The 22,500-nt window shown below is 37.7% G+C and overlaps 2 protein-coding genes across 2 annotated transcripts in view; both read left to right on the forward strand.

Moving 5' to 3' along the window:
- The first annotated feature begins 9,036 nt into the window (after positions 1 to 9,036).
- Positions 9,037 to 11,236, forward strand: LOC137632939 (uncharacterized). Its single transcript, XM_068365059.1, has 2 exons — positions 9,037 to 9,050; positions 10,825 to 11,236. Exons 1-2 carry the CDS (start codon positions 9,037 to 9,039, stop codon positions 11,234 to 11,236), a joined length of 426 nt encoding a protein of 141 aa, XP_068221160.1.
- A 10,253-nt stretch (positions 11,237 to 21,489) lies between these two features.
- Positions 21,490 to 22,500, forward strand: part of LOC137632944 (uncharacterized) — a 98,979-nt gene continuing 97,968 nt past the window's right edge. Inside the window, exon 1 of the mRNA XM_068365071.1 lies at positions 21,490 to 21,599. Within this exon, the coding sequence (XP_068221172.1) occupies positions 21,490 to 21,599 (110 nt within the window). The remainder of the gene's footprint in view (positions 21,600 to 22,500) is intronic.

The following is a 22,500-nucleotide window of genomic DNA, read 5'->3' on the forward strand; positions in this document are numbered from 1 at the left end:
GAATAAAGTAGGTGGATGTAAAAGGGAGTTAGTGAGGGTTAAAGAGCTAATAAAACCGGGGGTAAAAAGTAAATATCAGGAAAGGTTGAAATGGCATATGACGAGGTGAGAGTAAGAGAAACTGGTAATTTAGAGGAGGAGTTGAAGTTAGCAAAAGAAAAATTTTGTTGGGATTGCAAGTGATGTATGTGGCAAGAAGGTTGTTGGAGGCAGCATGAGGAAGGGCAGTGAATGGTGGAATGAAGGAGTGAAGGTAAAAGTGGAAGAGAAAAAGAGGGTTTTTGAAGAATGGCTGCAGAGTAATAGTATAGAGAAGTATGAAAAATATAGAGAGAAAAAGGAGGAAGTAAAGCGCAAGGTACGTGAGGCAAAGAGGGCCGCTGACCTGAGGTGGGGTCAGGGACTGGGGTCAGTCATATGAAGAGAATAAGAAGAAGTTTTGGAAAGAAGTGAAGAGAGTAAGGAAGGCCGGCGCAAGAATTGAAGAGACAGTGAAAGATGGAAATGGAAGGTTGTTAAAAGGAGAGGAAGCAAGGAAAAGGTGGGCGGAATATTTTTAAAAGTTTGCTGAATGTTGAGGATGATAGGGAGGCAAATATAATTGCTGTTCCAGGTGTTGAGGTGCCAGTGATGGGAGATGAGAATGAGAGAGAGATTACAATAGAGGAAGTGAGGAGAGCACTAGATGAAAGGAGAGTAGGAAAAGCATCTGGTATGGATGGTGTGAAAGCTGAGATGTTGAAGGAAGAGGGGTGTGACTGTACTTGAATGGTTGGTGAGATTGTTTAATGTGTGTTTTTGTGTTGTCAATGGTACCAGTAGATTGGGTCTGTGCATGTTTTGTACCACTATATAAGGGTAAGGGAGATGTGCATGAGTGTTGTAATTCAAGAGGTATTAGTTTGTTGAGTGTAGGTGGAAAAGTGTATGGTAAAGTACTGATTAATAGGATTAAGGATAAAACAGAGAATGCAATCTTGGAAGTACCAGGGGTGGGTTTTAGAAGAGGTAGGGGTTTGTATGAATCAGATTTTTACAGTTAGGCAGATATGCAAGAAATATTTAGCAAAAGGTAAGGAGGTGTATGTTGCGTTTATGGATCTGGAGAAAGCATATGATAGAGTTTATAGGGAAGCAATATGGAATGTGATGAGGTTATATGGAGTTGGTGGAAGGTTTTTGCAAGCAGTGAAAAGTTTCTACAAAGGTAGTAAAGCATGTGTTAGAATAGGAAATGAAGTGAGCGATTGGTTTCCGGTGAGAGTGGGGCGGAGACAGGGATGTGTGATGTCGCCGTGGCTGTTTAACTTGTATGTTGATGGAGTGGTGAGAGAGGTGAATGCTCGAGTTCTTGGACGAGGATTAAAACTGGTAGGAGAGAATGATCATGAATGGGAGGGTAAATCAGTTGTTGTTTGCGGATGATACTGTACTGGTAGCAGACACAGAAGAGAAGCTTGACCGACTAGTGACAGAATTTGGAAGGGTGTTTGAGAGAGGGGAAGTTGAGAGTTAATGTGGGTAAGAGTAAGGTTATGAGATGTACGAGAAGCGAAGGTGGTGCAAGGTTGAATGTCATGTTGAATGGAGAGTTACTTGCGGAGGTGGATCAGTTTAACTACTTGGGGTCTGTTGTTGCAGCAAATGGTGGAGTGGAAGCAGATGTACGTCAGAGAGTGAATGAAGGTTGCAAAGTGTTGGGGGCAGTTAAGGGAGAGTAGTAAAAAATAGAGGGTTGGGCATGAATGTAAAGAGAGTTCTATATGAGAAAGTGATTGTACCAACTGTGATGTATGGATCGGAGTTGTGGGGAATGAAAGTGATGGAGAGACAGAAATTGAATGTGTTTGAGATGAAGTGTCTGAGGAGTTATGGCTGGTGTATCTCGAGTAGATAGGGTTAGGAACGAAGTGGTGAGGGTGAGAACGGGTGTAAGAAATGAGTTAGCGGCTAGAGTGGATATGAATGTGTTGAGGTGGTTTGGCCATGTTGAGAGAATGGAAAAATGGCTGTCTGCTAAAGAAGGTGATGAATGCAAGAGTTGATGGGAGAAGTACAAGAGGAAGGCCAAGGTTTGGGTGGATGGATGGTATGAAGAAAGCTCTGGGTGATAGGAGGATAGATATGAGAGAGGCAAGAGAGCGTGCTAGAAATAGGAATGAATGGCGAGCGATTGTGACGCAGTTCTGGTAGGCCCTGCTGTTTCCGTCCGGTGCCTTAGATGACTGCGGAGGTAGCAGCAGTAGGGGACTCAGCAGTATGAAGCTTCATCTGTGGTGGAAATGTTGGAGGTTGGGCTGTGGCACCCTAGCAGTACCCAGCTGAACTCGGCTGAGTCTCTGGTTAGGCTGGAGGAACGTAGAGAGTAGAGGTCCCCTTTTTTGTTTTGTTTCTTTTTGATGTCGGCTACCCCCCTAAAATTGGGGGAAGTGCCTTTGGTATATGTATGTATGTTGAAGAATGTTGGAGACTGAGTGAGTGAGGTTCGGATGGAGAAAGATTGGTAATAGGTGTAATAAAACTGAGATGTTTTCGGCAGAATTAATTATAATGTTTCTTCTAATGAAAACATTTGAGTTCTTAGCTGAGAGATCTATGACTTAAAATTTATAGTTTTAGTGAGCATTTCCCGCTGGGATAAGACTTTTTCATTTAATTTCGTCTCCATCAGAGTTTTACATCAAAGGCCCACGAAGTTACTACAATAGATACATAGTAAAATATTTCTAGCAATAATTAGCCAAATCTTTGGGAGACTTTAAGACAGAAGGCCCAGATACAGACAACCTCCTCCTCCTCCTCCTCTTAGTGGTGTCTGTTAAGCAGGCCCCAGGCCAAGAGGAAGCAGGTGACAGAAAGACACCATTGGGGAAGATGGAGAGGCAGACTTAGTTCGGCCCTTTTAAGATATGAAGTTGAATGGCTTTTATACAAGCACGAAATCTCTCTCTCTCTCTCTCTCTCTCTCTCTGCGAGTGTGATGGGGGACTGTAGTTTGATCGCTCACACCAAACCAACCTGGTATGGGTGGCCCTGACTATTACACCTTTGCTGATTATTGCGATAGGTAAACCCTTTCACTATGTTAAGGTGTCCCCACTCAGAAAGGATATATATATATATATATATATATATATATATATATATATATATATATATATATATATATATATATATATATATATATACAGTAGTCAACGATGTGTGAGTTATCAATTATGATGAGAGAGAGAGAGAGAGAGAGAGAGAGAGAGAGAGAGAGAGAGAGAGAGAGAGAGAGAGAGAGAGAGAGAGAGAGAGAGTTCAATTCCATAAAACGTTGTCTTCTCAGAGTCCTGCCTGTGCCAAAAGTTTGTAGAAAGACAAGCGCAGTTTTCGAAAATTTCGGTCGACTTTCAGGCCGAAAATTTCGGCCGATTTTCGGGCCGAAAATCAGTGTTAGAGAGGGAAATAATATTGTCAGAAGGAAAAGTGGTAGCGCTGTTCATCAGATTCATTCGATGTTTGAAATATCAAATTTAATTTTTGTTCACAATGTATTTTTCATTTTTCATTTTCATTACAGACATTATTTTCTCTAAACAAAATGACAGTTTTACATATATTCCTGAATAAAGAAGAAGCCACCTATCGATATGCGGTAAAGCGAAGCTACTCATGAGTTATCAGCGACCTTAAAGACAAGGGAATAGAGAAGGAAATCCTCCCACTGTCACATACGCCCTTCTGGCATTGAAGGAAATGTTCAACGTTTTATCATAAGAAAGGGGCTGCTCTCTCTCTCTCTCTCTCTCTCTCTCTCTCTCTCTCTCTCCTCTCTATTATGATTTCTGAGATTATCATCTCTGAGTTTATGATCAAACGAATAGAAGTTTGAACGAAATTTTCTGGGAAAGAGTTGATTCAAATAAGGAGTTTCGTGGTGACTAGATTTTCTCATTTTATTTCGTTTTGTAGACGGAAGTTTTAATCCTTGCTGAGGCATGTGAGTGAGGATCTCCCATTAATATTTTCGATTTAGAGCGGAGGCCGATGGGGGAAGCTACCTTTCTTCAGTATGTAGACCAAGCATAGTGTGAAAAGGGAGGCTAAATAGATGGACTTTAGTGTGGACGATTAAACTTGAACTTTTATTTGTTAGAAAAGATTCTCTCTCTCTCTCTCTCTCTCTCTCTCTCTCTCTCTCTCTCTCTCTCTCTCTCTCTCTCTCTCATTACTAAGTATAAAACAAGTATCCTTATAATAAGAATCAGTTGAAGAAGATGAGAAATTCCTTAGTCATAAAGGAGGATTTTTTAAGCATATTAGATGACTCCTCATAAACAACTGCCTGGCAATCTGCCGGACTAGGGTTCAAGACCCACTGAAACTTTATAGTTCCTTGTGGTGTCTGCAACCCTACCATTCTTGCGAGATAGGGATGGGGGTGTTTAAAGGAACCTATAGGTCTACCTGCTGAGTCATCATGAGCCATTGCCTGACCCTCCCTTGTCCTAGCTTGGGTGAAGAAGGGACTTGGGCGCTGATCATATAATGTGAAGGTCAGTCTCTAGGTCATTGTCACTGACCCTTACCTGTGCCATTCATGAGCGCCCTTTAAACGCGAGAGAAAGACTAGGCTTTTATAATTCTAGCATCGTATTTGGGTAAATATAAATAAAAACAGCTCTACTCTCTCTCTCCCTCTCTCTCTCTCTCTCTCTCTCTCTCTCTCTCTCTCTCTCTCTCTCTCATATCCACTGACCTTTGCTTAAGACTTTCATCTTTACCCAAGCGCACACATCCACGCATATACACAATTACGTTTCACTTATAGCTATAGGAAAAGAATCAACGGATAAGTTGTATTTAAGAACAAAGGAATAGCAGACAAAGAATTATCAAATGTGTATGTAAAAGAGAGAGAGAGAGAGAGAGAGAGAGAGAGAGAGAGAGAGAGAGAGAGAGAGAGAGAGAGAGAGAGAATTAAATCCCATATATACCCTATAATGCTAAAGTGTAGTTTCTTGTTAGTCTCACTTGTGCCAGATGTAAATGGATAGGCTAATGTAGTATCAGTGTTATTAAGGGAAATAATGTTGTCAGGAGGAAATTTGGTAACGCTGCTCATCGCTTACTCGAATCATTCGTTTTTTTTTTTTTAATGTAAATATATATATTTTATTCATAATGTGTCATTTATATTATATCATTTATCTAATGTTCATATTTATTATGAAATACAAATTTTCAAATATATTCAAAATTATAGACCTATTAAAGTCTAGAGAAGCTGAAACATCAACAATCCTCTGTTGATGATAACAGCCTTGCATAAACATACGCACGCACGCACATTTACTGTAGGAGGTTTCTCCTTGCAACGGACCGTAGGTGCTAGTTGCAAGTTTCAATGTCCTCCTTTAAAGGTGATGAGGAGACATTATGCTCCCCTGTCACACAACTCCTCATCTCCCTATCCCTGTCCCAAATAACCTCTGTCTCCCCTATCTCACCCATCCCGAGGAACATTAATAGTCCCCCCCCCCCTGCTACAAGACCCATCTAAACCCCTACGTCCCACCCTATCCAGACATCCTTCCTTCTCCATCTGCCCACCTAGTCCTTACCGTATCCTACCCAGTCCCTTCCCTATCCCACATCGTATCCTTCCCCGTAGACCTAGTTTATCATAATCGTGAAATAGACGTATTTCGTATTCGAATGTCTTTCATTCCAACTTCCACTCTGCCTAATTAAATCATTGTAAAAGTTTTACGGTTATAGGCATAGAATAGGCATATGCAAATCAAGATACTTCGGCCTACACTTGAATAAAGCATGAAATTCATAAATAAAATTATGTTTAAAGACATTAAAACCAAGTTTCAAAGACGAAGCCGACGCCAAATCAAATCGAACGAATATTCTTCCGTTAGAAAGACGTATACCAGAAATGACATTTACTCCCTGACATCGTAAGGGTGAGAACACCTTACTCCAGGTAACTGGATACACAATAAAATGTTGTAATTATTTACCTTTTCACTAATTTCATTTATCATTATCTTTAACATATTTCAATTTTACTTTTCTGTCATATTAAATGGAACAGTCAGACTAGAAGAACCAAAAAAGTTATTGTTCGCGCTCTCTCTCTCTCTCTCTCTCTCTCTCTCTCTCTCTCTCTCTCTCTCTCTCTCTCTCATAACATGCATTCAATGCTAATATTTAGTTTCGTTTTGACGTTAAATAGGATAATTATAGTAACAAATATAAATGAAATAAAATTTAATGACAACCCCGTGAATAGATTGAAGACGGAGCCCCAGAAGTTTCGGATAATTTTCAGCTTGCCTCTGTTTTGCACCTAAATACTATTGTTCGCAACTTTTTTTCATAACATGTCAAAGTGAAAAATAAAGGGATCTGGTGTGAACAGAACATATGATATGAAGTGAGGAGAAGAATGTTGTGCGGCGGGAAATGGTTTCTGTTGTTAAGGAATATATCGTTCGAAGGCATTGTGAGACATTACCCAAAGAAAAGTATGCTCAACTTGTGGGAAAATCACGAAGTGAAATATTTAACATCTTGAAGGGCAAAAAACACCTACTGCTAAAACATGGGGTTCATAACTCCTGAAAATCCCTAATAGCTAGTCTGACTGCTGCATATGAAGTTGCTCTGGTGCTTGTAAGAAATATAATAATCATTTAGGCATGGACACTTAATAAAGCAGCGCGCAGTAACATAGCACAAGAGTTTGCTGAAGAAAAAGTATCCGGCAAAGAAATTTGGAGGTGTGTCATTATTATCTCACCAAACAGTTGCAAGAAGAATGACTGAACTTGAACAGCCCGTTTCCATGAAACTTGAAAATGTAATGAAACATTGAAAGTAATTATCACATGATTTAGATGATTGAATTGATGTAAGCGATACAAGCTAGTTACTCATATTTGCCCCCACCATTGAATAAAATTTTGTGTTACACCAAGAACATGTCAATATGCAGTCATTGAATGATGATAGCAGAGTTTCTGATATATATATATATATATATATATATATATATATATATATATATATATATATATATATATATATATATACATACAGTATATATGATACGTTTCCCTCAAATCCTTGGCCAATGAATATGGAGGGTTTAAAAGGTGTTCCTGCATTGCAACTGATAGGTCAAAAGCTATGAATGGCATTAATATGGGTTGGTTGGTCTTTTAAAGAAAAGACTGAGTGCATTACATTACACCGCAGTGCATTATTCACCAAGAAGCAGAATGTTGCAGATGAGTGATGTCATGACAACTGATATCAGTATTGTGAAATAGTTCTTTAGGCCTAGAAAATTTATATCATTCCTGGACAAACTAAACACAGAGTACAGGGATCTGCCGCTATATTTAAGTGTTAGCGGGCCGAGTGCTGAAAAACACTCCGTTTATTTTTCTTTAAGAGAAGATATTCTCCCATTTCTACAAAATCACCATATCACTAATTCAGAATAGTGCCAAATCCAGCTACACAATAAAGACTTTCCTTGCCACTCTTCCATTCTTACAGGAGTGACTGCCCACCTGAACATACTAAACATGGACCTACATGAAAAATTATGAATTGTTTCCCAGCAAGAAGGACATGTTCATTTTCTCTGTAGAAAATGTGCAACTTTTCAGTGAGTGCTTCAACCTACTTTCCTGCTTATCGTGAATTATACAAAAAATAATGGAACCTACTTCTCTTCTTTTTTTTGGAAAACTTGAAGGAATGTACTGTCAGTTTGAGACAAGATTTAGATACATTGAGAAATTGAGGTCCAGACACCCTGTGTTAAAAGATCCCATGGTAGCCTGTGTGAAAACACAACTACCTGACTTCATATATATATATATATATATATATATATATATATATATATATATATATATATATATGTATATATATATATATATATATATATATATATATATATATATATATATATATATATATATATGTGTGTGTGTTTGTAGGTTTACTTTGATTGCACAGTGTTTTGAAGTTAAAGCGTTTCTATTGTTTTTTTTTTTACATATGATTTGAAAATATTAATAAATACTACTATTTGAGATGCTAATATCTGTTTTCATCATTTTGTATATCATATGTACTTTGCTTGTTATTTGAAGGTCAATATCAACCGAGCTTTATAAGAATTTATTTTTTCATTATTACCTTATTCTTTTTTTTATTTTTTTCTTGTTTCGGAACAAAATTATTCATATAAGAGTAAGTATAGGGGAAAATCTTTAGACACGGTGTGTAAACTCTACAAGTGCGTCTACATACTTGGTAAAAGATCATTTGGATATAAGGAAATCAATCTCTCCCCTTGGGGAAGGTACTCCCCTTCAGTTACTGCACCAGGAATTCTAATTCTAATATTAATTTACTTTTGTGGCCCGTGACATCAGGCATTTCATGTAATGTGGCCCTTGGCATGGAAAAGGTTGGACCACCCTGCTGTGAGCGATCAGACCAGTCTCCTACCATCACCAATTTGCAGTGGCCAGCGTGGTGGTGAAAATGGCCACACCCCCAGGCATAAGGACATGTCTGAGGCCATTATCCTGCTGTGGACTAGAAACGGCTGTATTTATTGTTGTTATATATAGATAGCCTTTCGTTTAATTAAGTTCATAAATCAAGTTCAATTTGCCAGTTCTGAGAGAGAGAGAGAGAGAGAGAGAGAGAGAGAGAGAGAGAGAGAGAGATTATTTCAAGTTCAAGCAGGAGGTTAAACATTCCTTATTATTATTATTATTATTATTATTATGACTATTATAAGTGAAAAAGTCGCAAATGATTACGGTTCCATATTTACTGTTATTTCAAAAGCACTCGGACTAGGGAGCCTCTCTTATGTTCATCTGAGTTGAACGATATTCTTTTATTATTTAGCCCAAAGGATTACAGAGTTTTCCTCGGAATTGAACGATAGTTTCATATAGCTTCGCCCTTTGGAATGAGTTAGAGGAATAGTTATGTTGAAAAATGTTGGAAACAGTGTGAGTGAGTGCTTGTTGGAGAAAGACTGAACATTTATGGTTCTGATCGAAACATAGTGAGAAACAACTCAAGGTTTAGTTAGTATTTCCCGTTGTGATAAGACTTTTCCATTTATTTTCGTCTCCTTCAGAGATTTGGAGCAAATACTCGCGAAGGTACAGTAGACCCACCGAGAAAGATGTCTAGCAATAATTAGCCAAATGAATCTTTAGGAGACTTTATGACAGAAGGGCGTGATACAACCAACCTCCTCCTCCTAGTGGTGTCCGTGAACAGCCCAGGCCAGGAAAAAGCAGGTGACAGAAAGACTCTATGGGGGAAGATAGTGTTATTGCTCTTCCCTTCTTGGGGACTTCTACCAACCAGAACACCTTTTGGTGCTGTTTACATTTTCTTTCGAAATTCCTTCGTTCAGCTGCATACGTTTATTATTATTATTATTATTATTATTATTATTGTTGTTGTTGTTGTTGTTGTTGTTATGATTATTACTCTTCTTTAGAAAAAAATATGTGGCTACAATTTATAGCAACAGAAACCTGGTAAAAATTTTAGTTAACTCTCTCTCTCTCTCTCTCTCTCTCTCTCTCTCTCTCTCTCTCTCTCTCATATCCACAAACCGCTTAGATTTCCATCCTTATACCCACACACACATCCACACACGGCCACATCCACATTTCATTTATACTCAAGTCAACAGGTAGCGCTATTTAAGAACAACGGAATAGTAGACTAAGAGTATATGAGAGAGAGAGAGAGAGAGAGAGAGAGAGAGAGAGAGAGAGAGATAATTACATTCCTTTATACCCTATGATGATGAAGGTAGTATTTATTTAGCCTCACTTGTTTCTAAATGTAAATTGAAGGTTTTCTAGCCAATATTAGGAAGGGAAATAATGTAGTCAGGAGAAAATTTGGCACCGCCGCTCATCAGGCACTCGAATCATGGAGTGTTTGAAATATAAATTCTAATCCATGCCCTGAATTTATTATTTGTTGATATTTTCAACATGTTACCGACCTTATTTTCTCCATTATTAACAAAATTATAATGTTCAAATATATTTCTATTAAAAGAGACCTATTGATATGCAGTAGATCGAAGCTACTCATGAGTTATCGACCTTAAAGATGAAGGAATAGAGAAGAAAATCCTTCTACTGTCACATACGCCCTTCTGGCTTTGAAAGAAATGTTCACCGTTATCATAAGAAAGGGGCTACTCTCTCTCTCTCTCTCTCTCTCTCTCTCTCTCTCTCTCTCTCTCTCTCTCTCTCTCCCTTTCTGCATATATATATACATGCACACACTACTCAATGTTCCGGTTAATGAAACAAGACGAAGTGTCCGACCAATCTCTAGAAGAATCCCAAACTGAGATTTCCCGCCTTTATTTCCCGCCCTCCTCCCGCTTAAGTCAATTGGCCTTGACTTCCACTTAATTGATAACGGCTTTGTGTAATGAATATTATAAAAAAAAATGTAATTCTTGAATCATATAAGATTATAAGTAATAAGTGTAATTAATTTGTAATAATTCCTGGTTATTTGCATAGGAAAGGAGTGACATGATAACTATTTGTGTCAAATTGAAGTGGAAATCGAAATGGTAGTTTCGAGTGATTGTGCTTCTAATGAGGAGGAGAAGAGTCCTTCTTGCCTAAGACGTCTTTTCATCTTGCTCAATGAATCAAAGTTCTTAATATCTTTTAAGTAACAATAATGACTCCATCCATATCATCAATTTATTATTAGTAGTATTATCATCATCAGTAGTAGTAGTAGTAGTAGTAGTAGTGATACTTGTTGTTATGGTAGTGGTAATAGTAGTGGTGATACTAGTAGTTATAATAGTAGTAATAGTAGCAGTGATACTTGTTGTTATGGTAGTGGTAATAGTAGTGATACTAGTAGTTATGATAGCAGTAGTTATAGTAGTATTTATAGTAGTGGTGATACTAGTAGTTATAGTAGTGGTGATACTAGTAGTTATAGTAGTGGTAATGGTAGTATTGATATTAGTAGTTATGCTAGTAGTTATACTAGTATTGATAAAAGTAATAATAATAGTAGTTATAGTAATAGTGATACTAGTAGTGATAATGGTAGTCATAATAGTAGTTATAGTAGTGGTGATACTAGTAGTTATAGTAGTAGTGAAACTATTAGTTATAGTAGTAGTTAAAATAGTAGTGATACAAGTAGTTATAGTAGTAGTGATAGTAGTAGATATACTAGTTGTGATACTAGTAATGATAAAAGTAGTTTTACTAGTAGTGATAGTAGTAGTTATACTAGTCGTGATACCAGTTATTATAGTAGCAGTTATAGTAGTAGTGATATAAGTAGTTATAGTAGTAGTTATACTAGTAGTGATAGCAGTAGTGATACTAGTAGTTATAGTAGTAGTAATACTAGTTGCTATACTAGTAGTGATAGTAGTAGTTATGGTAGTAGTGATACTAGTAGTTATGATAGTAGTGATAGTAGTAGGGATACTAGTTGTTATGCTAGTAGTGACAGTAGTAGTGATACTATTAGTTATGGTAGTAGTGATACCAGCAGTTATAATAGAAGAAATACTAGTATTTATAGTAGCAGTGATACTAGTAGACTCTGATTAATACTAAACAAGAATCTAAGGAACTTGCAGAGAGAGAGAGAGAGAGAGAGAGAGAGAGAGAGAGAGAGAGAGAGAGAGAGAGATAAGGGAAATGGAAAAAGAGAGATTTTGTGTCATGATTAATTAGGTGCAATGTACATGCTTCGAAGTAACTATCCTCACCAAGGGATAGAGGATAAGGATCTAGCCTCACCTGACTCGTGCACACTCACAGAGGCCTAATTACTATCTAGCCTTTTCGCATCGGTCCCTTCCACATCACAACTTTGGGAATGTCACGATTAAAAGCCTTTGGGGAAAGACAATTAATTCAACACCTCTATTGCTTTTGTTAACTGCCTGGCAATCTGCCCGACTGGGGTTTGAGACCCACTCAACCTGTATAGTTTCTTGTGGTGTCTGCAACCCCACCATCCTTGCGAGTTAAGTATCGGGTGTTTGAGGGAACCTATAGGTCTATATGCGGAGTCATCGTGAGCCATTGCCTAGCTCTCCCTGGTCATAGCTTGGGTGAAGAATGGACTTGGGCGCTGATCATATGTGTATATGGTCAGTCTCTAGGGCATTGTCACTGTCCCTTGCCACTGACATTCATGAGCGACCTTTAAACACTGAGAGGAAAATAAGGCTTTTATGATCCTGGCATCGTATTAGGCAGGTAAATATTGTAAAAGACAAACAATCTTTCAAATAGAGCATAGGCCTAGTCTCTCTCTCTCTCTCTCTCTCTCTCTCTCTCTCTCTCTCTCAACCCACACACACACACACACACACACACACACACACACATATATATATATATATATATATATATATATATATATATATATATGATCATTTAATGAATTTTTGCGTAACTGACACTATTTTAAAGAAAGCATCTTCTTTTACTATTAGCGAAAAATGACGAATGAATTTGAAAAGGCCAAATTACAAATACATAACAAAAAATGTCAGATTCGATTAATAAAATTATGTCACATAGGCCTACTTTATTTGTAGAATCTATGAGCTGAATAATTTTGAAAAGAGAAATTCAACAGATTTTGGTAAAATCGTTAAAATTCAAGGTTAAAGTTTTGTATTACGAACTTTGGTCAGAGAGAGAGAGAGAGAGAGAGAGAGAGATCAAAGGTGAATCGTTGTCGAGTCACCACATTTGAGTTGCTGACCAGTGCTGACTTGCTGTATCGAGTCCTGCTGACGTCTGCTACCTGACTCGCTGACTGAGGAGTGACATGTGAGCTAAGGATGCAGGCGGTTGGGAGAGTCTATAGATAACTTAATACCATTATTTGATTTAGAGGGGTTACGAATTCTCTCTCTCTCTCTCTCTCTCTCTCTCTCTCTCTCTCTCTCTCTCTCTCAGATGATAATTTGGAAGTGCAATGTAATTATAGTAAAACTTTTTACATACTTTTTTACTACTTTTCGAATTAATTTTACGAAAAAAGATGATAGAATAAAAATATAATAGTTTCTCGTGTGCCCTGATGAATTACAAATATATATATATATATATATATATATATATATATATATATATATATATATATATATATATATATAGATAGATAGATATATATATATATATATATATATATATATATATATATATATATATGAGAGAGAGAGAGAGAGAGAGAGAGAGAGAGAGAGAGAGGAGTAATATGACTGTTGAAGAATTGCCGATAGAGACTACGTTGGAGGAATAGCCTATACTTGAACATTTATGGTTCTGAGCGAAACATTGTGAGAAACAACTCATGGTTTAGTCAGTGTTTCCCAATGGGATAAAGCTTTCCCATATATTTTCGTCTCCACATATTTACAGTAGATGCTCCGGAAGGTTCAGTAGATCCATTGTATACACATTGATGATGGTGAGAGACTTTAATTTGATCGCTCACACCAAACCAACCTAGTACACCTTTGCTGATCATTGTGCTATGCAAACCCTTTCACCACATTAAGGTGTCCCCACTCAGAAAGGATATATATATATATATATATATATATATATGTGTGTGTGTGTGTGTGTGTGTGTGTGTTCTCCTGACAGAGTAGTCTACGATGTGTGAGTTATCAAATATGAGAGAGAGAGAGAGAGAGAGAGAGAGAGAGAGAGTTCAATTCCATACATTCATTTACAAGGTAAAACGTCTGTGCCAAATGTAAGTAGAAGGCCAAGCGCAGTATCAGTGTTAGGGAAATGATATTGTCCTATAGACATAGAGAGATGCTACTCTCTCTCTCTCTCTCTCTCTCTCTCTCTCTCTCTCTCTCTCTCTCTCTCTCATGATATAATTTAAATGAGAATCACGATATTATGTAGGCGTTAATTACAGATTTTGATAAATTTGAAACATGGCAGTCTCATGCATGAGGCTGAGCCTCCACTATAGGCCTAATGCTGAGATGTGTCCTATATGTTAATATACTGTACATTAGTCAATTTTGTTACCTAATGATTTATAAGTATTTTTTATGAAAGAAAGAAAGAAAAACTATAATGGTAAAACCAATTATCAACTCAAAAGATTAAAAATCAATTATTAAATAGGAACATTCTAAGAGAGGTGAATGCTTGAGTGCTTGGACGAGGATTAAAACTGGTAGACGAGAATGACCATGAATGGGAGGTAAATCAGTTGTTGTTTGCGGATGATACTGTACTGGTTGCAGACACAGAAGAGAAGCTTGGCCGATTAGTGACAGAATTTGGAAGAGTGTGTGAGAGAAGGAAATTGAGAGTTAATGTGGGTAAGAGTAAGGTTATGAGATGTACGAGAAGGGAAGGTGGTGCAAGGTTGAATGTCATGTTGAATGGAGAGTTACTTGAGGAGGTGGATCAGCAAATGGTGGAGTGGAAGCAGATGTACGTCAGAGAGTGAATGAAGGTTGCAAAGTGTTGGGGGCAGTTAAGGGAGCAGTAAAAAATAGAGGGTTAGGCATGAATGTAAAGAGAGTTCTATATGAGAAAGTGATTGTACCAACTGTGATGTATGGATCGGGGTTGTGGGGAATGAAAGTGACGGAGAGACTGAAATTGAATGTGTTTGAGATGAAGTGTCTAAGGAGTATGGCTGGTGTATCTCGAGTAGATAGGGTTAGGAACGAAGTGGCGAGGGAGAGAACGGGTGTAAGAAATGAGTTAGCAGCTACAGTGGATATGAATGTGTTGAGGTGGTTTGGCCATGTTGAGAGAATGGAAAATGGCTGTCTGCTAAAGAAGGAGATGAATGCAAGAGTTGATGGGAGAAGTACAAGAGGAAGGCCAAGGTTTGGGTGGATGGATGGAGTGAAGGAAGCTCTGGGTGATAGGAGGATAGATGTGAGAGAGGCAAGAGAGCGTGCTAGAAATAGGAATGAATGGCGAGCGATTGTGACGCAGTCAAATTCAAATTCAAATTCAAAAAAGTTTATTGACATATAGATACATCAAATGGGACGTATTAGCATGCTAATGCATCCCCAACAAAACTTATTACAATGCTCTTTTATCTATTCCAGTAAAACCTAGGAAACTTGTTAACAATTTTTTTTTGCGATATTATTATTGAAGACAAAGCAAACTTGCTCAGTAACACTATTAATAGAAACATTTCTAAATTCCCTAAGTTTATCACATTCTAACATATAATGATGCAGAGTATGCGAGTATGCTTCACCACACAATCTACAGGGTATACCATCACCATCAATATATTGCCAACAATAATTATACCCCAACCTCATTCTCATAACAAAAGTATCAACTTTAGAAAGGACCTTGCCGTATGTAACATTGGTATTTTCAGTAACAAGCAAATAATGCCTCATACTGATGTTGCCCTCTTCCAAGATCTTTAAAGCCTTTTCTGTTCCCCAAACCTCTCGTTTTATTTCCATTCCTCGTTTTATTCTACTAAGGCTCATAGAGGTTTCTATGTCAATGTCAGGCTTTCTTGTGGCCTCCTTGGCCAGATTGTCGGCAACTTCATTTAATGAAATACCTATATGAGACGGAACCCAACAGAACTTTACCGTTATTCCTTTCTCCTGAAGCCGACAAACCAACCCTTTACAAAGAACAACCACCTCGCTATTAGTGGGGGTTTTGCTATTTAAGGCTAACAAAGCACTCTGGGAATCAACGAATACAAATATATCCTTTGTTTTATTAACTACCATTTTGAGACCCTCATGTATAGCATGTAACTCTGCTACCGTAGACGATGTTTCATCTTCAATCCTCTTAGACATCATTTCATCCACAATAACATCATTTTCATAATATTCACGAACCACCACACCCCAACCAGCTTTATTACCATTCATAGAGTTCCGGTAGGCCCTGATGCTGCCTCCGATGCCTTAGATGACCGCGGAGGTAGCAGCAGTAGGGGATTTAGCATTATGAAGCTTCATCTGTGGTGGATAATGTGGGAGGGTGGGCTGTGGCACCCTAGCAGTACCAGCTGAACTCGGTTGAGTCCCTTGTTAGGCTGGAGGAACGTAGAGAGTAGAGGTTCCCTTTTGTTTTTGTTTCATTGTTGATGTCGGCTACCCCCCAAAATTGGGGGAACTGCCTTCGTATATGCATGTATGTATTCTTATTTGAACCGTTATGCTCTGGGAAATAAGTATCGGGAACATCAATGATCACATCAAATATTTGATTAATCTGTTATTACTTTCATTCACGTAAAACTCTCTCTCTCTCTCTCTCTCTCTCTCTCTCTCTCTCTCTCTCTCATGTTCCAAACTATCGTCAAGGGATAGAGGATAAGTATCTAGCCTCACCTGACTCCTGTACTCAAAGACCTTACACATCACAACTTTGAGAATGTCAGGATTAAAAATGCTTCAGGAAAGACAATTGATTTGAAAGCATTGTTAGCTACCTCCTCCAACGAAGTTGGAAGGTTATGTTTTACCCCCGGTTATGTGTTTCTAATTTGCACGTGTTTTTTGTTTGTTTGTGAACAGTTTCCTGGCCGCAATTTTAATCGTCGAGTAATGAAACTTGCAGGGATTGACCTTTATGGAAAAAGATGGAAATTACTAAGTTTTGGAAGGTCAAGGTCAAAGGTCAAGGTCAAGCAAAATGTCCAATTCACGTAATTAGCCATAAGTTTGAACATCGTTGTCAGAATTCCAATTTAGTTCATATTTCAGCGTATGAACATCCACGCCAATTAATACATGTCAAGGTCAAAGGTCAAGGTCAAGGTCGAGCAAAAAATCTATGTCCCACCCAGTTGGTTGTATCCTTTCTCTCCCATAAGCCATCCTGTCACTTCACTAGACTAACTGTAAGAGAAATAACTATCTTCTCATGTAGTTATCCCAAAGTATTCAATTAATAGAGGAAATTTACATGAAAAGACAATGTCGTAGGCCTAGTTTTGCGTGTCAAAATTCATTCATTTTATCCTAATCGAGAAATACACGTATTTGGTGTTCGAATGTCTTCAATTCTAACTTCGACTTCGCTTAAGTAGTTATCATTGTAAACCTTTTACGGTTATAGGCATGGAATAGGCATGTGCAAATCAAGTCACTTAGTCATAAACTCAAATAAAGAACAAGTTACTTAAATGAAATTATGATTTACAGATTTAAATCTAAATTTTAAAAACGACGCCAAAGTCAAATCAAATCGAACGACTGGACTCTGAGACGAGAACTTCTTTCGCCGTGAGTTTCTGTGGTGTTAATTCTCTCTCTCTCTCTCTCTCTCTCTCTCTCTCTCTCTCTCTCTCTCTCTCTCTCTCTCTCTCTCTCTCTCTAACTGGATACACATTAAAATGATGTGAGATTATTTCCCTTTTCGCTAATTTCATTTGTGTATATATATATATATATATATATATATATATATATATATATATATATATATATATATATATATATATATATATATACTTGTTTCCGTTCTCTGCCCGCCCTTCGGGTAGAGCAGAAAGGAAGTAGTCATACTCCGGTGAGAGTGGGCACCACGAGAGGTAATCTACAATATTTGCGGTCGTGTGCATGCATGCGCATATCTATCTAAATATTTAGCTGTATTTTTTGACGGCAGGGTACACTAGTGTGTATGTATGTATGTATGTATGTATGTATGCAATACTCTGGAAAATCTACAACAGGTTCATGTTGCAAAAAATTTAATCAAAATGACCAAAGTCAACTTACGTATTAATAATTTTATGTCGTTCACAATTATTCTATGGCCAAGAACTTGAGGAGTTTAATAAGCTACCTGAGTGAGTCCTAAGTATCCTTATTGTCTCAGATAAGAGTGTTGTAAAGCAACTGAAAAATATTACATATAGTTACATTGGTGACCTTGAATCTGAACTCCATACAGCAAACCTTTCTTCTTCTATGTAACGACTGAAAATCCTTTTTCCCTTACTCATGAAAGCGTTACCAGAACGTGGTTTGAATCTCGCCGCATTTAATGAATATTGTTAGTGATAAAGAAAAAGGTTAGTTATGAAACACTTTTATGTCTTTCTAAAAATTCACCTCTCATTCAATATTCCTTTTGCGTTCTTCATTCCCAAAAAGACAACCTCAGCGAAGTGCAAAGACATATCTAGAATATTATAGGGCCTCCAGGCTACACTCGTACCATTGGAAACATTTTTCTTTTCAATCTCGAGCAAGAAAAGTTGTAAATCAAATATTTAAATGCTTTGAAAAATACAAATGGAAATTTATTTCTAAATGTGAAATATAAAGAACATTTCAAAAGTTTTTCAACAGGTCACACGATTCCTTTTCAGGAAAATGTTGCAGCTATAATATATTATAAAATTATTCTTTCACAAAAATTTTCAATATAATACAATTGCGATTTAATTCTTTTATTAGTATATTAGTAGAGGGGCGAAACCTGAAAATTGCCTTTTCAAAATAATTTTCTGTTACAAGCCGGCATCCGCCATATCTTGTTAGAATATGATGTTCTGCATTCAGTAAGGGTGGATGACACTTGAGATTTTTCCAAGAAGGGCCAAAATTAACCCTTTTTAGCGAATACGCGATTTGAAAAAAACGACGAAAAAGCTGAAGCCTCGTTTAGGAAACACTCTGTAGCTTAACCATGTTGTATGCTATACATGATTATGATGCCTCATTTTGTAGCTTATGATAACACCTTTACAATGAAATAAACAAATATGAAGTATTTGAAATTAAGAGTCCTGATAAGGTCAAAGGTCCCGTGATCACGTGATTATCTATTTTGGGGGGTATTCAATATTCTTGACCTCACATATCGTACTTTGCCCGCATATATTTCTATAAAGATGGTTTTAATCTTAAGAGGACATCCTTGGGCAGTTTTTAAAAGTAAAAGGGTCTTTCAATTCCTTCTTACCTAGATTTTATGAGGGATTGAATTTCGACCCTTTTTTGGGAAATCACTAAAATCGTTGAAAATCGTGTTCTGACTACTTTGTTGTGATAATAATTGCTGTTATTATATAGGCCTATATAAGAAGCTTAGAGATGTAGAATAAAGGGTACATGCAGTTAAAAAAGGGGTCAAAGGTCATGTTCATCATGGATTACATAATTTCACGGTATACACCACATGTTGTGAAATTCTCCCCTAACCCTAACTCTAACTCTAACTCCAACCCCAACCCTAACCCTAATCCTGTCAGGCCTAATCCTGGTGGCCTAATGCTATGGACCATATGTTGCTCAATGTTTAGTAGTCTTGTTTGCACATAGATGGCAGCATTATGAAGTCTTTTGTTTTAAGATGGTGGATGACTTTCACTCTCTCAATTGTGACAAATTCATCTTTTCCCGTCTCAACGATCACTGATTAAGCAAGGCAAGTTTGATCTCATAATATAGTAAACCACAGTGCATAGTAGGGGTCGCTTGATGTAAGTGATGCATGTCTAATTCATGTGGCAATTAGAAACTAGTGAAATGTATTGCAACATGTGCTTCTTAGGGACCATTTCATAATCAATAACATGTTTCTGTGAGCATGTTTTGTTTAAAGGATTAAAACTTTCGTCAGTCATGCTTACTTAAATCATGTGACTGCTATAGATCTACTGATGTACAGCCTATTAATATACCATATGGCTCTTGCATTCAAAATTATTTTTCCCAGCAATTTGGGAGGGGGGCATCGCAAAAGTTATATGTCATCTTTACTTTATTCCCACATCCCTAATGTGAGTTCTAAAGCTAAACTATATGATTTCAGACCATGGAGCCAGTTGCTGCGATAGAAAGTCTTAAACGCCAGCGCATAGAGAACATTTCGCTCAACAAATGTATTATCTGCCAAAAAGGAAGTGTAGATACTTTATGTAAATCAACCCCTCGTGGGGTTGAATCTATACAGCAGGCATTGAATATTCGAATCGCACATAACTGTTGTAAGTATCCAGATACAATAGACTGGTTGCAATCCGAAAGTTTGGATTTTGAAAAGGTTCACTAGCATAAGGACTGCTACTCAACTTTCACTAGTAAGCAACATTTAGAACGTCTGAAAAAGCTCCTTATGTTCATGATCAGTTTGTTAGAGGGAAATTTTCAGTGAAAAGGACAAACAAGAAATTCTCGCAGGTATCAATTGATCAGGCCCTCGTGCATGTAAATAAGGTGTCAAAGGTCAGCGGCGGAATCATTGCGATTACAAAGCGGAAGGCTGCAAGAGATAAATGGTGTCTGGTGTACAATGAAAAGGCAAGATTGGCAGAGGCGACATTTAAAATGTTTAACCTCCATGTAGATGATGATACCGATGATGAATGGTGTCACCTAGAGTCTGGCCCTACTCCCCTTAAAAGAGACGAAGATGATGTTCAGAAGATAATGGAAGAATTCAAAAGATTTGGTGTATTTAGCTTCAGTGAAGAACATCACGAGGACCTAGTTTGCCTGACAACAAAAGACGTTGTTCCAGAAGAAATTACAATGGATATAATGAAAGCCCCAATAATCGGAATGTCACTTCTGGAATCCTTTGTAGCCACCAGACTTCTTGAAAAGTCAAAGGACTTCTATGGAAAAATAGCCGCACAAAAACTGCAGCCGTCAGCTCCATGTACAAAACTCAAGCTCCTTCAGTAGGTGGGAAACAGAAGGAAGTCAAAGCCGACCGTTCACAGATTGTTCCTTGTTTCACAAAGTGGGAGAGAGGTAGACTTAGTCAGTATCTTACAGCATGAACTATCCCCAGTCCCAAGGGCATTTGCTGGAACAAATCGTCAACTTCATACAACAGATAAAGCTCAGCTACAGGACTTGCTGGCAAAGGATATAGAGATCCCAGTTACACTTCCCTTGAGTGAAGCCAAAACATGCCTGCTTATCGATGGTCAAGCACTAATACAAGCTATTGGAAACCCAGAAAATGTCAAAACCTTTGATGACCTAGGTGAAGTATTCTGCACAAAGATCTTGAACCGCTTTGGTACAACATGCTCACGGATTGATGTCCTGTTTGATCGGTACATTGATAATTCAATAAAATCAGGTACACGTAAGAAACGAGCTGGAAAAGCAAGACCAATTAGACGTGTCATCAGTTCAAAAGCTGTAAAAGTTCCATCCAACTGAAAATCCTTTATGAGTTTGGCTGCAAATAAAGCTGATCTAGCTGCTTTTCTATCTAGATCCCTTGTTGAGAAAGCTGAAAGAGAGCTGTCATCTGAGTACAAGCTTGTTTTAGCTGGAGGCTTTGAAGATGTCTCAGGGGTTTGGTCATCCTCAAGTCGGACTATTGATCACCTCAAATCGACACAAGAAGAGGCCGATACTTGTCTCATACTTCACGCTGAAGATGCATGTATCAATGGGTATGCAAGAGTGGTATTGGAATGCAGAGACACAGATGTGCTAGTGTTGGCACTTGGTTTCAGAGACAGGCTACCAGCACAAATATGGATGTACACAGGTAAAACGGGTAAACGGCCATACTTTCCAGTACATGAGATGAAACTCCTCGAGGAGATTGTAAAGAACGTTATAGCTTTTCATGCAATCACAGGATGCGATAGTGTCAGTCAATTTGCAGGATAGGGAAAGAAAACAGCGTGGAAAGTATTCATTCAGGAACCTGAAAGTTTGGAACAGCTAGGGTCTGTGGAGCTGACTCCCGAAGCAATATCAGGTGCAGGCTCTATGAAAAAGATTGCAATCTCATTAATGAAACAAGAGTAAAGACGTTTGTCCAAGGAAAGAAAACTCTTGACGCCCTTCCACCAACTAAAGATGCGCTTGACAAACATATAAGGCGCGCTAACTACCAAGCCCTTGTCTGGAAGAAAGCCTTGACTCCATCTCCCGTGCTACCTAATGCGACAGACAATAATACAAATGCAGAGGATGATGATACAAACAAGCTAGTCAGTGAATATGTTAGAAGTTAAGTAGTTGAACTTAAATGACTGCCTATGTGTGCATACAAGTAACTCAGTGGAAAAGCAATTTTGACTTTTAAAGCAATTTGATCATATTGGATAATTATGTAATCCGTGATGAACATGACCTTGGACCCTTTTCAACTGAAAACACCCCTTATACACTGTACTATTCTAAACACAATGATTATAATAGAACAATAGCAATTGATATCACAACAAGTATTCAAAACATGATTTTCAACGATTTTAGGGATTTTTCCAAAAAGGGTAGAAATTTGATCCCTCATAAATATTAGGAAGAAAGGAGTTAAAAGACCCTTTTACTTTTAAAAACTGACTAAGGACGTCCTCTTAAGATTAAAACCATCCTTATAAAAATATATGCAGGCAAAGTATGATATTTGAGGTAAAAAAATTGAATATCCCCAAAAT

This window comes from Palaemon carinicauda, chromosome 3 (assembly GCF_036898095.1).
Source record: "Palaemon carinicauda isolate YSFRI2023 chromosome 3, ASM3689809v2, whole genome shotgun sequence".
NCBI classification, from domain to species: Eukaryota; Metazoa; Arthropoda; class Malacostraca; order Decapoda; family Palaemonidae; genus Palaemon; species Palaemon carinicauda.